Source organism: Sciurus carolinensis, chromosome 2 (genome assembly GCF_902686445.1).
Source record: "Sciurus carolinensis chromosome 2, mSciCar1.2, whole genome shotgun sequence".
NCBI lineage: Eukaryota > Metazoa > Chordata > Mammalia > Rodentia > Sciuridae > Sciurus > Sciurus carolinensis.
The window spans coordinates 154,927,043-154,946,122 of NC_062214.1; the positions used below are offsets into that span (position 1 = coordinate 154,927,043).

General features: G+C 44.5%; 1 protein-coding gene across 2 annotated transcripts in view; it reads left to right on the plus strand.

Moving 5' to 3' along the window:
- The first annotated feature begins 7,911 nt into the window (after window positions 1–7,911).
- Samd4a (sterile alpha motif domain containing 4A) overlaps window positions 7,912–19,080 on the plus strand; it is a 208,910-nt gene continuing 197,741 nt past the window's right edge. Inside the window, exons 1-2 of one of the 2 annotated variants that reach the window (XM_047542032.1) lie at window positions 7,912–8,212; window positions 9,489–10,114. In XM_047542032.1, the coding sequence (XP_047397988.1) occupies window positions 9,919–10,114 (196 nt within the window). In that variant the 5' untranslated portion in view covers window positions 7,912–8,212; window positions 9,489–9,918. The remainder of the gene's footprint in view (window positions 8,213–9,488; window positions 10,115–19,080) is intronic. The other variant, XM_047542033.1, reaches the window with a different exon arrangement.

The window sequence follows — 19,080 nt, forward strand, 5'->3', positions numbered from 1 at the left end:
AGTCGGTCAGGTGGATGGGATGTGTGCGGCAGGTCCAAGATGGCAATGGTTAGCTCCCTCACCAGGACTTCCAGCCAGAAAAGTTTTGAGTACATAGTCATGAGCACCCTGATTCAGCATATGTACTGAAGGTCATAAACATCTGCTTGTGAGCATGTGCTTACTTAGGTAAGCTGTTGGCACTCCACCTTCTTTGTTTGGCATACATATAAAAAAGTCCTGTGGAAAGACTTTGGGGAGCTGTCACAGCCTCCAAATAAAACATGTCTACTATCCCAATTGCACCTTGCATCTTATTTTACCTGCTGGGATCCCAAATTTGTTTCCCAGGATCTGAGTCCCTGTAGGGCAGGGTGTCCTTGAGCAAAAACTGCTATTAAGGAGTGCCATGTTGGTAAAGGATGGCCTGGCTCTAAAACCCATGCCATACTCAACTGTGGGCTAGAGGCAGTTCCGGGGAATATGGCTTTGGCACAAACACCATGGTGAAACCAATGAGGCAGCAGGTAGAGAGGGTCACCACCTATAGCTGATTCTTCTGGAAGAGAGTTGAGCAGCACACCTCCATGGCCATGACTGGAAGTTATAGACAGAGCAGATTTGAGGAAAGTATGCTTTAATAATCAAACCACTAGGATATAGCAGCCACTCCAGTGTCATCTAAACAGCCACTTGGAGGGATGGACCTCTGACTTTGAAAATTCTGAATTTCATGGGCCAGAAAAACCAAAAAACCAACTAAAATTGCCAAGTTTTAATTCTTATTGTTCCAAATTAGTACACTTTCAAATATCATATCCTATCACCATAATTTAACATAAGATACCCACTACACAGCAACTAAAAGCTTATTTTGGTGACAGATACTCAGCTTTCTTTGTCTAAATATGCTAGGTAAGTCCATAGGAAAGAGTGTGCAGGTGCCTGGAGAGGGCTTTCGAGATGTGTTGGGGCAGGTCAAAAAATAGCTATAGTTAGGTTCCCTTGCTGAGACTTCCAGGGGCTATGTTTTGTTTTTAGTGTGTAGCCAGGGTTGGTAACTGGCTATGTTTTGGTTAGTCAAGGCCAGAAACACTCTGATTTAGCTTATAGGCTCAAGGTCATTACACATTAACTTGTGAGCATTCATTCCTGCCCCCTTTATGTAACCTGTTGGCAGTGTGCCTTCTTTGTGTGACTTGCATATAAAAAGGGCCTATGGAAATGGGCTAGGGGAAGGGCTAAAAAGGAACTGGCTCTGAACTGAAGCTGAAGTTGGGGGCTGGCCAGTGACTGTGGCCACCACTGAATAAAGCATGTCTACTGTCTTGAGTCTTGCATCTTCTTCCACCTGCCAAACCCCGGATCTGTTGCTGGGTCAGAGCCTCTGCAGGACAAAGTATTTCCCCAGAAACCTCCAAAGGGACATAATTACCTTAGCAAATTCACCTGGGCTCTTCTTTTTGCAAGAAGGAAGGAAGGAAGAAGAGAGAGAGGAATAAAGGAATAAATAAATGAGGCCATCATTCAGGGGTTGACATACATTCAGCTAAACTTGTGAGGTTTTTGCCTTAAATATAGCAAAACAAAATATCAATTTATAGTGAAAACTCCAACATGGAGATCACCAAAAAGCCACACACTCCTACTGGCAGATTCTCTTCCTGTAGATACATCTTTTCATCACTCTCAAGACTGGAATGTGGGGACCAGAACACCTAAGAAGTCATGAGTGCATCTGAGAGGGCAGAGGTGCTGTCTTTTCTCTGGAGAGGGCTTGCATGGGCCTTGGGTGGCCACTCTCCTTTTCCCACATCTGTGGCTTCTACAGTTGATTCTTTCAAGTGGCTTTGCACACCTGTGTTCAGCTGTGTCCCTTGTTGTATGAAATCAAGAACCACCCGGGGCTCTTAATAAAATATGGACTTTCTTGCCCATCCCCAGAAGACTGTATGTAGGTTTTGGTGAGCTCTGCAAATATGGGTGGCTTCTACCAGCAGCCCAGTTGATTCTTATCCAAGTGTATTTAGGAACTATTGCACTGAGGCTCTTCAGATTTTTCTAACTTGGTGTTTGCTAAACTAGCCTGATCACAAAATGATCTAGAGCATATGCTACACATACAGATTCTCAGACCCCAGCCCAAGTAAATCAGAATCACCCGGCAAGGGCTGTGGGAATCTGTATGGTTAATATATGCTCCAGGTGCATCTTGTAAGAGGGAAGTTTGGTAAACACTGTAATTGAGACTCATCTGGGACCTTTAGAGAGTCTGATTCACTACATCAGTAGAAGAATTCAGGGATCTGTATTTTCAATAAGGCCTGAGGAGATTCAGATGCTTGAGGTTTGTGGACCCCCTCTGAGAAACACTGCAGTGAACTTTGATGTTATTACAATTCACATCATTGTTCTTAATGCCAAACCCTGATGGCACTTACTCAGGGTTTGCACATCTTCTTGCCTTTGCAAATGCTGTTCACAGGCCCCCACCTCTGTCTTTTAAAACTTTTCTACTTTATTTTTAAACTTTTTATTAAGAACCTCAACAGGCATGGTGGCACACAACTGCAATCGCAGGCTAAGGTTGAAGCAGAAGCATTGCAAGTTCAAGACCAGCTTAGGTAATTTAGTGAGCACCTATCTTAAAATAAAAGATAAAATTTAGAAGGATCAGGAATGTAGCTCAGTGGTACAGTGCCCCTGAGTTTGATTGCCAGTACTGGAAAAAAAAAAAAAAAAAAAAAAAAAACCCTCAAGCATACAGAAAAGGAGAATGAATATTTCACTATATACCTCATACTCAGCATCTGATTCAATATTTGCTACATTTGTTTTATTTATGTACTAATGTGTTTTTTGTTGAATTATTTCAAAGTAAGTTGCAAACATCTTAATCCAAATGTGAGCATGAACGTTCTTTAAAAAAGAAAAAGGAATAGGTATTCTCCTTCATAACCACAGTACTATCATCACATTCAGCAAAACTAAGAAAATATCTATATATCTATATACCACCTATATTCTACAATTAACATTTTGCTATATGTTTTATCTGTCCCTCTATCTGTCCATCAATCTGTTATATTTTGAAGCATTTTTAAACATAACTCACTTTTAAAAATAGATGAGTCAAATTTATAACACGGAGGTTTGATGATTTATTAATCCATTCTTTAGATAGGTATTTTAATGTTTTGCTATTTCAAACAATGTTGAAATTAACATTTTTGTATTAATACTTACACTTTAGTATACTTTACCTTATAGTAAAGGTACTTTTACTTCAATAAGGTATAGAATCCTACAAATTGGATTGCCAGATGATCTAGAAAAGCATATTCCATGGGTACAGTGAGATCACTTTCCTCTAGCACACTGGCACTAGGAAAATCTGGGAAGGTCTGCCTCTCTTCTCCTGGTTTAATCTTATTACTGCTCAAAGAAATATGACTTTAAGTACATAAATATGGAGTTCTCCAGATGCTTTATGAATATGAACAATAATATTTGGACATCCTGGCACCTCACTGAATGATATCAATATTTAAATTTTGCCTGTTTCTGTTGAGAACATTCATCCAATGAACGACAGTTCAAAAAGCAAGAGATCCTCAGTATCCTTAATTTCCCAGTCCTCCCTCTAAACCCATTTCACATTTTACTTTTTGGTGTGTGTATCTGTGTACACGTGCTCACGTGTGCATGTCTGTTTATACATTGGACTTCCCACTAGAGGTAGAAGAGAACAGGTCCTTTCTTCTATCTTTGTACGTTCTATTTGCCTAGCACAGTGACTTATACTTGATAAATACTTCTTGTTGAATGAATTGGTGAATAAAATGTTGAAGAGATGTCCAGAAGAGCAGAGAGTGGCCAAATCCTGGAATCTTTGTATGCCAAGCCAGAGAAGCTGAAATGTATCCATGTCTACTGAGAAACCATAGATGGCTGAGCTGGCCAATGGAAAGATAAGAACTGAGGCAGGGAGACTGAGTACTGAGGCTAGGACAAGACCCAGGCAGGAAGCAAAACTGACTTACACACAATTTTTAGAAGTTGAAGACGTAAATTTTACAGCTAGGTTTTTTTTTCAAATGTTGTTTTAGCCAGCATTTTCACTGCGGAGACTAAAAGACCCAACCAGAACAATTATAGAGGAGGAAAAGTTTATTTGAGGACTCACAGTGTCAGAGGTCTTGGACCACAGATGGCTGGGCTCCATTCCCTGGAGCTAGAGGTGAGGCAGAACATCATGGCAGAAGAGTGTAGCAGAAGGAAGCAGTTCGCATGATGACTGGAAAGCAGAGACTCCCCTTGCAGATACAAAGTATATGCCCCAGAGGCACAAAATATATACCCCAATGCCCACCTCCTCCAGCCACATTCCACTAGCCTTCAGTTACCAGTTAATCCCATCAGGAGATTAATTCACTGATTGGGCTAAGGCTCTCATAACCCAATAATTTCTCCTCTAAGCCTTCTTACATTGTCTCACACATGGGGTTTTGGGGGACACATCATACTCAAACCATAACAAATGTGGTTTTTGGTGTCTTTTTTTTTTTTTTTTTTTTTGCAGTGCGGGGACTAAACTCAGGGTCTTTCCCATTCTAGGCAAAGGCTCTACCACTGAGCTACACTCCCAGTCTGGTATAATTTCTTTATCACAATTTCTAAATTTCATTTGAGCGTATAGTGCTGAGTTCATGCAGAATTTTAATTTTTAACTTATAGTAGAAAAAACAGGAAAATAGAGAAACAAGACAAAAATTCTCAGTAATCCTAACATTCAGGGAGAATCACTATAGTTACTACTTTGGTATAATCTTCTCATATCATATACATATATTATTTCCTATGATATAAATGAAATTTTACTCATATTTCCTTTTTATATTAAATAATTATGCATAAATATACATATATGTGTTATGTAAGATTTGATGTTAGATGAAAGATACCATCTGTCTTCAACATTTCATCTTGAGGACCTGGCAGAGAATAAGTGCTTATTATATATTTGTTGAATGATTGAATTCAATGTAATTTACCTTTATGCAGAAATTTTTAAAATACTTTTGCTAATTCAAAAACTTTTAAAGATAACAGCTCCAATGCCTCTTATCCAATGTTTTTCTTCAGTTTGTTTTATCTTATTACTGCTAGAAGAAATACGAGTTTTAAATAATAGACATGGATTTATTATGTCTATTACAGATAATACCTAGACACCTTCTTCACCAGTGATTTGTAAATATGGTACTGATTTTTTTGTGAATTAATAATCTTTGAGACATCTAAACATTTATTTGACCAAAAGTGTTATTTACTAAGAAAATACCAATTTCTTCCCTTTACACATTTCAGAGAGAAAAGCAAAATAATACTGATTGATTTGATAACCTGATCTATCTTTTATTCCTTGAGTATCATTTGGTTAGTAAACATTGTGTATTGAGTGCCTCTACTGGGTTTACTCAGAGTACTCAGCATAATCACTGCCTCATCCAATGCCTGGAATAAAGTAGGTACTCAATAAATTCTTCAAAAAAGGAAAGTTGTGGACATAGATATAGTAATACCTCCTTTATCCTTTAGTGAAATGTTGTTTTTATTACTTTTCCAAGTCATGTGAGTAGTTAGTACTTGTTAGTCATTAACTGTCAATAACTGGGCACTGGTTCCCATAGGAAAAATCCACATTTAATACAAAACTTTATATTTAGTTGATGGTATTACTTTCATTCCTTCAGTCATGACTTCACTCCGGGGAATAGCAAATGACAGTATCACCGGGTTCTTTCTCCACTATCCTCATCAGCGAAAAGGCTCAGCCATAGGAATTGTGGAACCACAAAAACAAGGGGACTAGTTAACTCATGTTATACTCATTTTTGTATTTCTTAATCAAAAGCCACCGGGCAGTAAGAATTCAACAACTAGCTCAATCAAGGTCTCCTACTGTCAAAGGCTACTGTAGGACTACACTCGTCCAGCAGATGGCACTATTTTCTAACACCAGCATAAGTAGAATTCTTGAATATTTGCATCGAGGTGATTTTGTTTTGTTGTTTTGTTTCTCAGCTTTACTATTCGTTTGGTAAGCAGCAGGTGACAAGAAATGTTACCTACTTTTTGCTTTCTTTAAAAAAAAAATTCATTCTTGGGGACTACCAAAGGCCCCACATGGGGAACATCTATTTTGGCTACAGTTTTATAGTAAGGTGTATACCCAGTTAGCCCATACTCTAATTTTCCCGATTAGAACTGAGGAAGGGTCCTGAGAGAAAAATCTTCTTGTCGTCCTGAGAGAAATTATTACGAAAGACTAGCTGAGAGTCATGTGTGACAAGTTATTATGAAGGAGTAACTGACAGTCATGTGGGAGAAAATGATCTATTAAGCCTTTCTGCCTCTATGGTAATAAAACAAAAATAAAAGATGGTTCCAGAATTCTTGCTTTCTAAATAGGGCAACATATCCATTAAATTATGCAGATAACTTTCCTGGTTGATTAAAAATGAACTTAAAAAAATCACACACTCTATTGTAATGGAAACACCTAAATTTTTGCAGCTCTACTAGACCTTTCAATTCCCTAACAGATGGTATATGCTGCTACAAGTCTGACGTGACATAAACGCTGCAGAAATCAAATCTGAGAGAAGTAAGAAGTGATTGAAATAACAGGGACATGTGCGGGAGTTGGAAGACAGAAGTGTTAATTGATGGAATAATATCTCAGTTTATCTTTAAAATACTATATTAGAGAGAATAGAGAAAGTTGGGTCTGAAGCATGCGTGTCCCTGATGTCTCAGAAGTATTCCTTTATAACCACGCCTCAAGTCGCAGGGGGAAATGTTCGAGGACTCGGGGTTTCCTCTGAAAATATGGAGAAAGTCTGGGTTTGGAAATCAAGTCCTCCTAGTGAATTTTTAACTCCTATTAAAAGGTACAGCGATTTTTAAGACTTTAAGGTAATTTAAAGCAACGCTTTACTTTCGAGACAAGTCAGAGGCACTTTGCAGCCTAGTTTGTGCGTCTGGGCCGCAGAGTCCAAAACGTCTATAATCTCACGCGCCTGAAATCCCTGCCTGGCCTCCGCCTGCCCTGCGCCAGCTCCAGGTCCAGGTAAAGGCTGCCGGCTCAGCGACTCCGACGTGCTGACAGGTGGCCCCGCCCCGCCTCCTTGTCGCCCAGGGCGGTGCTTGTCCCGGCTCCAGACCCGAAGCCGCAGCCCGCGCGCCAGGCATAGCTTGCGAGCGGGCCACTGAAGTCGGCCGCCTCCCCAGGGAGAGCGAGAACCGGGAGTGGCGCCGGGGGGCCAGGAGGCAAAGGGCATCTAGCACTCGACCTGGGCGGAAGGGTGGCGGGGCAAGGCACTTCTCGTACTCCACGGACCAGGGTTGCAGCGAGTCCGGTGCCCAGGCACGTCCAGCCCTGCGCACTACCCTTCACCCTCTTCTCCTTTCGCGCCCGTGACCCTCGGAACCCGTCTTGACCCCTAGAGGCAGTGACTCTGGGTGTCCGCTGTCCGCGGGTCACACAGCTCACCCACGGGCCCCAGCAGGATCCAGGGGTCACCGGAGTTGGTGAACCACATTCCCAAGGACGAGCAGCGGGTGGCAGCACCGCCCCCGCTCAAACGTCGTCCGGGTTCCCTTCTGTCCCGACTTGGGTGGCTCAAGAGCCCGGGCTCTTCCTCTACACTCAGTGAGGAATTCACCCGGACCCCTCCTCTTCCCCAAACTTCTCTGCTCTGCTCAACGGTTCCCCCAGCCCGACCCCTCAGCGCCTTCCAGCTCCACCCATTCGCTCCCCTCCTCCTTTTCTGGTTCCCACTTAGGAATCTGCCCCCCTTCCCAGCCGCCTGCCGGGTCCGGGGATCCTCCCCCCTCCTCCCCCCGCGTGCAGCCGCCGCCGCCCGGGTTCCTCTCCCCCCTCTTGGGCGCTCCCTGCCAAGCCCATGATGTAATGGTGTATGTTAATCAGTAGCATGTGGGGAGCTCCGGCTCTGGCGGCTCAGTCCTCCGCGAGCCGACACTGGAGGCAGCAGCAGCGGCGGCGGCAGTAGCGCCCCGGACCCGCAGCGCAGCTCTCTCCCAGCTCCGCCCGCCCCGACGGCATGGCCAGCAGACCGCGCTCCGGGAGCCCCCAACCCCGCTGAGAGTCGCCCCGGCCCCGGACCCGCGAGTAGGGCCCCGAGCCGCAGGGATGAGCCGCAACAAGGTAAGCGTCCCTTTCCTTCGCCCCCCCGGCGGGGGACCCAGTGGTCACTGGGGTCCCTTGCTGGGGGCTTCACCCTACACCCAAGAAGTTCTGGAAACCGGGAAGCAGAAGGCTGGGAGCGAGCCTCCCCGCGACTGTTGAGCCGTTGGGCTCTCCTCCCCGCTGGTGGCGGCAACCACAGCCGAGATAGTACTGGGGGAGTCCCCGAAGCCGAACTTTCTTCTTCGCGGTCGTTGGGGGGCGTGTGCGGATGGCGGTGATCTGCATTCCCCGCCGTGCCGCCCTGCTGCGGGTAGAAGCTTTGCTGCGGGCTCTGGCTGATTCCCTGTGCCGCGTGCTCCGGCTGGTCCCGCAACCCAGCGGCCTCGGCCTGGGACGCGCAGACTAGGCGCAGGGCCCTACCGACCCGCCCGTGGGCGGCGGCAGCGGGGGCAGGATGCCTAAGGCTTACACGCGCGTACACACAGGCGCGCACACGCACGCACAAGGCTGATCGCTCCAGGCAAAGCAGGCCCTGGGAGACCTCCCGGGTGGGCTTGAGTGGCGCGGCGCGGCGCTGGGGAGCCAGGGTTCTGTGCTACGCCGCCGCCCGTTGGGCGCGGAGCTTTGGGTGGGGAGAGTTTATTTTTGTCTCGAGCTGCTGCCGCGGCTGCTCACGGCCTAAATCCAGAGGGGCGCCAGGCGGTGGAGATGCTGGCTTTTGCTGTAGATGGAGCTGCAGCCGCTCGGCTGCTTCTTGGGGAGGAGGAGGAGGAGGAGGAGGAGGAGGAGGAGGGAAGAGGAGGAGGAGGAGGGAGGAGGAGGAGGAGGAGGAGTAGGAGGAGGAGAAGGAGGAGGGAGAGGGTGGAGGAGGAGGAAGGAACTCGGGCTGTCGTTGCCTCCGCCTCTGCTTTGCGTTAGCCCCCACCCCCACCCCCGCGCCCCTTCGGAGCCGCATTGCAAGTTTTCTGCACGGGGAAGATCTGTTGCTGGTGTTGGCGTTCGCACAGCTCCTGAGGCCACCCCGGGTGGGGCGTTGAGGGGAGCACTAGCCGTTCGCAGCCGCAGCAACAGGAAGCCGCGGGGTCTCCTCCTGCACCTGGGAAGGAGGCTTCTGGCCATTCCCCGCACGGGAATAGCCCATCTCCTGCACCAGGGTGCGGAGGGGCGGCTGGTATTTGCCGGACTCAACCTCCGCGGGACGCCCCCACCCACAGCCACCCTCTGATGCACTCGTCCCCCTGGGCGCGCTCCTTCACTGGCGGAGGTCTCACTGCAGCTCTTTCTCTCCTTCCAGTGGTGATCGCCGCTCGGGAATGCGGGTGTGAAGGGTCCGAGCTGCCACCCAGCGGGGAGAAGACCCCGGGACGACGGAAATCACCATCCCCAAGCTACGAGAAGGGGGGAAAAGAGCATTCTTCATTCAGTTGTGTGCCTTGTGAGGGATTTTTTTTTTTTAATCGTTATTTTTTTAAAAAAAGAAACATTTCCGTGCTACTGTCTGTCATCGTCTCCAGGGAAATCAGCCAGAACCACCGGAACGTAACTGAAACCAGACAAGAGAGGCAGGAGCCGAGGCAGTACCTGCAGCGTCCGGGCACCAGAGCCACCTTGGAACCGGAACGCGTCTCCGGTGGCCGCGGGGCTGCGGCTCCGCCAAACTTTGGGGCGGGCGGGGCGGGTAGGGGCGCTGAGGGGCTTTGTAGACCGAGGGCCGCCCCCTAACCATGATGTTTCGCGACCAGGTCGGGGTGCTGGCGGGCTGGTTTAAGGGTTGGAACGAGTGCGAGCAGACTGTTGCGCTGCTGTCGCTGCTCAAGCGCGTGAGCCAGACCCAGGCCCGCTTCCTCCAGCTCTGCCTGGAGCACTCGCTGGCCGACTGCGCCGAGCTGCACGTCTTGGAAGGCGAGGCCAACAGCCCCGGTAAGTGCGCGGCCACCACGGTACTGCCCCCAACCCAGTCTCACCGCCTGGGGCCGGAGCCCCGCCCCTTGACCGCCTCCGGTGGGGACCCGGACGGCACCCGCCCTGGGGCCATTGGCATCTACCCCCCCACACACACCCGGTCCTCGCCGCCTACTTAGCTCCGCTGGCTGCTTTGGGGTTTTGCCCACTGTGAACTCCTTAGTCCATTCCGTGTGGTAGCTACGGTAGCATGAATGATTGATTTTTCTCTCATGCAGTTTCCTGGGAAATAAGTAAGTCAGGTCACGTAGAGTCTGGATTTTCTGGGCTTCCCCCACCCCCTTCTTCTTTTGGGCAACGTGGCTCTGGATTTAAGCAACACATGAAGAAGCCCGGGACTGCCCTTCAGCAGCCAAGCTCGGATCAGGCTGTATGAAGAACACCTGAAAATGCAATTTTATTTTATTTTTTTCCCCCACGAATATTACGGTTTTAGAGGTTGGTCTTCAGAATAATATGTAGATGATGATACAGACTATTAAGATGACATTTGCAGTACGGATATGATGTGGCTACACTTACTGGTCATGACGTTATCCATGTTGATAGGGATCTTGTTGGAAGAGCAGGCCATGAATTTGGTTCCTCAATGCTTTTTGCTAGGAAACTTTCCCGAATAGAATTGTTTCCCATTACCCTACTAGTATTTATAGACACCTCAACTAGTACAGAAAGTGAATATACTCCAAAGGTCCAGCAGTTTGCCATTTGCTAGCATGAGTGATGACAGACTGAAATTATATACTGGTAGTAAGGGGAGACTGGGGGTGGGGGCATGGGCTGATGGTTGTGATTTTGGATGGGGGAAATTCTTTGGTTCATGCTGCTGCAGGAGGGTGAACAGAGAGCCCCCAGTGTTTATGCAGAGAAAAGAATGCAGGGTCCTCTTCCAGCTGTTCCATGTTAAAGCTGCTGGCCTGAAAGAATAGGAAGAGGTTGGGCTATTGGATGACATTTGTCTAGGCATGGAGGCTTGGGAGGCACTAAAGTGAGTGAGCCTTCAGAGTAGCAAGAGGAGAGCCAGCCTCTTCCTCATTCCTCCTCCCTGGTATGGTGCTCATGATGCTGAAGAGGCTAGAATGGGATGTTTCCATATATAGAATCATAGGGTGGAAGTGACTGCTGGAAATTCTCACTGGCCTTTTCCTGACTGCACCCAAAGGATCCTGCACTGCCAAGTGTGGAGGGTCATTCTGAGGGAGATTCCATTCATCCCAAGCCTGACAGCCCATACAGTTACTCCAGGGTGGTAGTGACAGGGCCCCCTTTGGTTGAGTTCCACGTTTATAAATAGTGGAAGGGCCAGCCTCTTTCCTTAGTGTGTAGAAATATAACTAGGGTAACTGATGATCCTCTCTCTTTGCTTCTGTCTTTAATGTCAGTGGGTAGCACAGTTCCCCTGCTTGGTTTGCTTCCTCCAGTTTGACAAACAAGATTATATAAACTTTTTCATTTTGTAGAATACAGAGAATTTAAGTAAGTCATTTATGTTGAATGCTTAACTTTGACTCTTGTAGGGTCTGTTTCATGATAATTCATTTTCATGTTACTTAAATGTCAGAGCAATATATATTTTTTTGAGTAATGGAGAGGATTTTTCCCAATACAGCAGCTATCAGTTTAGTGAATAATTAGATGTATGATATTCAAAATGAGTGACTTAATTTACAAAAATATAATTCAACAAGAATTCAACCTCTGTGAGTCTTTTGAAATCATTTGGTAATTTTTCCCTCAAACTTTTTTCTTTAACCATACCTGTTTACAATGCCTACCTATTTGTGCTGCTAAATGATTCAGATGTACAAAATATAGAAACATTATGTAAGGTAGGGACCATCTCTCAGTTTCTGGATTAATCATTCAACCTAAACATTTTACCTGCATGGAAACCTTTGTACTTGTTTTGTTGTGTGACCAGAACAGAAATTCACTCGGGAGGTCATATGATGTGATGGTTTAGTTTACTTTTGGAGGGCAGGCATCATAAAGAGAATCAAGATTTGTCCAGCATACCTGTTGTGCCTCTCTACATTTCTGGAACTTAGCCAAGAACTAGGAAGGAGGCAAAAACATCCACTTAGCAACTAGAGTAGATGGCATGAAAATTCAAAGTATACTTCAGGTCCTCTTTCAGAACATTCTTACTCTTATTCTAGACACTATCCTAACATTTTTTTTAATTTGAAAAATAATCCATAGTATATTGGGAGTAGTACATTTAGAATAGGGTGAGGGTCTGCTGTAACCAGCGGTGAAAGTGACCCTCTGATAAGCTGATGAGTAGGAAGGAGATAGAAAAACTATAACTTCAGACACAAGAATTGGAGCACAAGCCCCGAAGGCTTTGAACTATAAGGTGGGAAACCTCAATTGACCCTGTAGGTGACTGTTTTTTGATGACATAAGGTAATAATTGCTATTTACTGATAATAACAGCAGACTACCAAAAGGGTACATTTAAAAAAATACACTTTTTAAGAAGGCAGGGAAGTGTTCAATATACTTGGGAAATATTTATACCCAAGATAATTAACCTCCAAAGCTGTTCTTCCCAATTCAGAAAACTCTGCTGTGCAGAATGACTCATTCATTGAGTGGCTAAGATTTCTCGTACCAAAGTCATCCAGTATCATTTATTTTGTAATCTTCAATTGAAGCATAGCATTTCTTCTAGTGTTTAGAGATTTTAAAACTTGGTAAATGGGAACCAAATTCATATCTGGGGTTTGATTCAGTTTAAAAAAAAGAAAAGAAAAAAATAATTAGTAACTATGTGAATTTGGTTGTTTTCTGCAGGACTCTTTATTTAAATTGAGAAATAGCCTGCACATTACACATGGTTTATTTGAGATCTGTGGGATATGTTTTAATATTCACTTTTTATTTTCTTAAATGTACTGAGAATCTAGTGATTCACTGATTCATCTTTTGCCTCAGGTTCATGGTTATCAGAGATTCAAAGAAAATAGTTGTCTCAATCCCTACTGTAGTTTGGATCTTTAATGACCTTCAGAGGTCCATGTGTTAAAGGCTTAGTCCCAGCTTGGCACTATGGAAAGGTAAGGAAACTTTAAGAGTAGGAGATCTTGGGGTCATTGGGAGCAAACCCTTGAAAGGGACAATGAAATCCTGCCCCTTCCTCTTCTTCTCTGACTCCCTGGCCATAAGTTGAGTAGTTTCGCTCTGCCGTTTTGTGCCACCACAGGCCCAAAGCAATCAGGCCAACCTGTCATGGACTGAAATCTCTTAAATTGTGAGCCACAATAAACTTACCTGTTTAGAAGTTTATTAATGGAAAACCGACAAACACAATCCATATGGATTTGTGTGTGTGTGTGTGTGTGTGTGTGTGTGTGTGTGTGCCTGCTTGTGAATGCATGTGTTTATCTCTTTCACTCCAGATCTGGTCATTGGGTATTGGTCATGGTCATCTTTCTAAGTTGAGGCTTATTTCCAGTACCTTACAACTTTAGATAAGGGCCCTTTTTTTAGGTCACAAATGGAGTACAATGAAAGTAGAAGAGGTTTTCTTGATGATATGGATAAGATCTTATTTATAGTTCCTTCATTCCTTTATTCATTCAACAAACATTTTCTGACTGCCTACTATTTTCCTGGCTCAGTGTTATACAATGGGACTATAGAGGTATCTTACTGTATTCCAGGAACTGGTACATGATAGATTACTCTCAGTGTTGAGTAAATAACTAATTTAATATCATAGGTGCTGAGGCATAAATATGGGGTTAAATTAAAAGTATGGATGATAGAGTGCTGGGGCATTGTGAACTTAGCAGCTAATTGCTGGAGGCAGGGGTCCAGATGTGTTTGAGTAGAGTCTTAAAGGGTGAAGAGAAGATGGTTTCATATAGAATGAGGATGGTGGACAGCAGGATGGTAGAGACATTTTCCAAGCAGAAAAAATAGAATTTATAAAAACAAAAAACAAAAAACAAAAAACATTGCTTTGTGAGAGGGACTGGTTGTGTGCAGGAAATCGTAAGTTCAGAGTGACTGAAAGAACGCAGAGTGCTGAGTTCTAAAGGGCAGAAGTGAGAAGCAGAAGCAATGTGTGTGCAGGACTTTTGCCAGCCAAGGAATTTGGAGTTAATCCTGCACAGATGATCAAGAACTGAAGAAGACGTTAAGACCGGGGCCTGCTGCGAATGAAGAGGAAAAGTTAAAAGATGAAAAGGGTGTGTGTGTGTGGTGTGTGGGTCGTGGGGGTTATGCAGTGATTGAAGTGGGGGGTGGATTATGAGGTGTGTGTGTGGTAGGGGCAGTGTGTTGCGTGGATGTGTGTCAGGTATGGTGCGTCTGTGTGAGCAGTGTGGTTCATGGGTGTGGGAGTACGTGCTAAGTGTTGTATTTGTGTATTTGTATACTTTTGGGGAAGAGCTTCCCTGGTACATGCACGGTCCTCTGAGAGGCAAAACGTGGAGGAAGAGGCAGTTCAGTTCAGTTTCTGCTTTGGCCCCTGGTGGCATCATCTTGGGACATCAGCGTATTGGGGCGTCAGGTGGAAGGATTGAGATGGAAAGAGAAGTATTGTTCAAGTACCTGTTTCTACCCACAGGAGGGCATAATCTGTGGAAGATTCTTGGAATATGGATTTTGAAATCTATCAGACGAGGCTGATTAATTTCTGAGCCTTAGTTTTCTCATCTATAAAAATAATGGTTTGTTATGGTCTGGAAGTTCCTTGTTAATGACCCGGCTAGGATCTATTTTATCCTTCATGTTTAAGTTCACCACTCATTAATGTGGAATTGATATAAATAGTATTTTCCTAAATGATCAGAAATCTTTTCATTTGAAGGGTTATGAAGAAGAGACTGATGAGGACTTGGATCCCTAAAATGCTACTGCTGTGTTCCACCTACGAGTTTACCTTCATTGTTCCATTCTATATCATGTCGGGTCCTTAAAAAAAAAAAAATGCAGGCAGCCTGACCCAGTTTTCTCAAATAACTTGTCAACACTTTTTTCTTCAGTTGGTGAATGTGAAAAGAAAAAATCACTTGGTAGAATGAAGTATATAGGAACCTTCCCTATGAAACCCTTTCACTGAGGGTGCTGTAATTTTCTTTGGGTTGGTCTGGGATGACTGAGCAAGCTAACTGATTGTAAACTATAGCGGGTCATATACATTTAGACTCTTTGTTGTGAATTATTTGGATTTGGTTGTTTAGCTTAGTTGCTCAAGGGCTTCAGCAACTGAGTATGTGTTATAAACAGGCTTCATCAAAGCAAGGAAGAGGAAGACAAACTTCACAGCAGTCAAATTGGCTTTTTTATGTTTAAGTAAACAACTGGGGCGAATGGAGGGTTCGGGGGACTGAGAAGAAACTTTAAAACTGCCCCATCTGTCTGCTGAGGGGTAATTCAGAAGAGACTTGACAACAGAAGAGGGATACATTGTTTCACCTTGAGGAGAAATTGGGGGGTTGTCTCCATTGATCAGTGAAGTCCTGTAAACCCAGTTGCTAGGGAAAGTGTGGGAAGCATAGAAATCGGTTTTCATGAAATCACCGCTTTGAGTTTTAGCCTGTTCCTTCCTTTTCATCCCTCCTAATCATTCCTTCTAAGGCCTGACTGAGCTCATCCAATTCACATAGATTAAGATGCAGAATCAGACATCTCCTCTGAGCTATTTTTTGCTTCCATGGAAGCTGCCTGAGGCAGGATTCTCCCCAAGAAAGCAGAACTTTCAGAGTAGGAACTGAGCATTCTCTTGGTTAGTTAGTCAAGGCTTGGGCCTTGCTCTGAAACCTGCACTCTGAGAACCAGCTTAGGGTTCCTAAGAACCAACCTGTTTTTATGTAGGAGCCTGTGACTCCTTGAAACTCAGAAGTTGATTCCTGAGTTTTGTTCTTTCTCCAAATATCAACATTTTACTACAGTTTTCTGATCTTAGTTTATGGGGGGGGGGAATCAAATGGTCCTGTGATTTCTTCTATGATAGATTTTACCATTATGATGGTACCTGGTGATCAGTATCCTGCATAAAATTGTGGGACTAAGTTCTTGAACACATATACATGCACCAGATACCCCAACAGAGAACCAGGTGCTCTGCCAAAGGGTGAAGTCAGTGTAATAATTCATCTCAAGGAGCTTACACTCAAGTAGTGGAGGTTAAACAAACACAGATGTAATGCTTAGACCATCAACAGTTGCTAAACAGTGCAGTTCTGATGAGAGAACCAAACTGGAGTGAAAGGGAGAGGACCGAGTGATTTTGTTTGTGTAAGAAGCTGAAGTGAGCTGGGTGCAGTGGCACATGCCTGTAATGCCAGAGGCTCAGGAGGCTGAGGCAGGAGGATTGTAAGTTCAAAGCCAGCCTCAGCAAAAGTGAGGCACTGAACAACTCAGTGAGACCCTGTCTCTAAATAACATACAAAATAGGGCTGGGGATGTGGCTCAGTGGTCGAGTACCCCTGAGTTCAATCCCCAGTACCCCCCAAAATTCTTGCCTTTTAATACCAGTAATGCCAGCTTCATTAGGGAAACCATGCATAGAGGGGACACCATATATATGCCATGTCAGGGGCAGGCTTCCTGGGCCTTCAAAGGGTAATTGTGAATAGAGAGAGGGAAGCATGAAGCATATTGTCCACTAGATATGATCTCTTGATAAACGGAGGAAAGAACATCCCTAGGTTAATCCAAACATGTGATTTCTAACTTTTAAAGGTAGGAAAACAAAACATCTGGGCACTTAATATTTTCACCCCTTTTAAGCATCCATAAACTTCTGAGACTTAGTTGTAGTTCCTCCCAGTAGAATACTTTTGCAGGATACTTTGATTAGACTAGTGTTAAGCAGTAACATCTAAAACACTTAAAGGAAAACATAAACGTGTCAGACCAGTTCTTCTCAAAATTTAATGTGCATACAAATCACTTGGGGATCTTGTTCCTGAAAACTCTGATGAAGGAAGTCTGTAATGGGGCCTGACCTGCAGTTGTAATAAGCTCCCAGGTGATGTTGATGCTGCCGGTCGGTCTGTGGATCTCATTTTGAGTGGAAAGATCCTAGATTGTTAGAGGTGACTTGGTGCAGTGGCTTTTCAGTTTTATGGGTGTGGATCAGAAGGCTTTCATTGTAAATGAAAACTTACATGAAGTTTGTAGGAAGCAGATGTCTGCTGTCCCCTCCTACCAACCCTAACTGTCCAGCGAGGGCAGTTTGAAAATCTGTGACTGACCATGGTAATTTCCCCAGACTCTGAGATGAAATACTGATTGACAAAGCCAGGGCCAGCAGGTCTGGGATTAGAATTGAACTCTCCTCAGTTCCATGCTCTTTCCACCATTCCAACCGCTATTTAAGGTCACTAACCTGTTAGAACCCTCATTTAGGTTCAGGTTTGAAGCTGACCCAGATGGCTCAGTGTTAGGATGAAGTTTACTTCTTTTTTGCTCACTTGAACTTTCTGCTATGAGAAAGGTCGTTTTCAGAGTTTCTCTTCCAGTTAAAGGTAGCTTCACATGCAAAGTGCTGTGGTGGCAACATGTGTTTGAAAGGTGGGAGAAGGAGAGGGACAGGACAGCGTGCTTCTGGTAACACTCTTTGGTCAGTCTTAACTGGTAATGTACACTAGACTCTCTCTGGCACAGATTATTTTATTCAAAGAGCATTTCTGTGATGCAAGTGTGTTTTTCTGTGATGGAACCATTGGCTTAAACATCTCAAGTGTTATACATGTAAGCTCTGAGCTAGGCATGCTCTTTTTTGTCTTTGTAGTGTGATCACTCATTACACTATTGAACATTCTCTGTACTACTTTCAGTAATAATTCACTGCCTGGTTCTTGGAACTGTCTCTCCCAGCTCCACCTGAGTCACTGTTTGAGAGAGGCAGAGCTGGACTCTTTGTTTCATTTCCCTCAGGTTTTTGGACATGCCCCTGCTGGAATTTCCAGGTATTCTAATGATCAGTGTCCCATGGAAAATGAGCTCCTGGAAAGATATACATTTTTTAAATTTTAATTTTTTGCTGATGCTGTGGACTGTAAGCTTAAGCTAGAAAGAGCAAGAATGTCAGCTCCAGGGGCCGGGAGATAGCTCAGCTGGTAGAGTGCTTGCCTCACAAGCACCAGGCCCTGAGTTCAATCCCCAGTACCGCAAAGAAAAAAAAAAAAAAAAAAAAAAATGTCAGCTCCAGAGGCCGAATGGGAAAGATCTCTTCCCACTTCCTCAGCATACTCCCATAAAGTGCAACCATTGGAATTTCTGATGCAGCCTATCCTGATCTGTCAGTAGAATTTAAGTGTCTGTGTGCAGCATAAATACATATGCAGCATTGCCTTCTGCTGCATACATTTCTGTGTATGTGCACTAACATATCATTTTAACAGTTAAAATGTGTGACAAAAATGCCAATGTTGAAGCACTTTTGGATTTTTGAAGAGGTAGAGGAATCAGCAGCATCAACACCCTCAAGATAAATAATATTGGGCTGGGGATATAGCTCAGTTGGTAGAGTGCTTGCCTTGCAAGCACAAGGCCCTGGGTTCAATCCCCAGCACTGCAAAAAAAAAAAAAAAAAAAAAAGATAAATAATATTGTCTCAGTTCTAACAAGGGAAAGGTGGGAGAAAGGAGGTTCTATCCATTGCTGGATCGGTGAGGTTAACATTGGTTCTGTGCAAGATCCCACAAAAGTATTTAAAACATGATTTGTGAGCATTTGGATAAGAAAATAGGAACCAGGATCGTTTGCTAAGAATGGAAAGAATGGCTATGGAGAGCTAATGTCACTTCCTTTTTGCTGGGGGAATGGGAAGGGAATGGAGATAGCATTCATGGAGAGACTGCATGCTCTGGTAGATCCCAGGAATTCCAGTGGGCAGCCCATATCTAAGTTTCAGCAAAGCCTTGATTAAAAACCCTGTTTCCTGATGAATCAAATGAAGA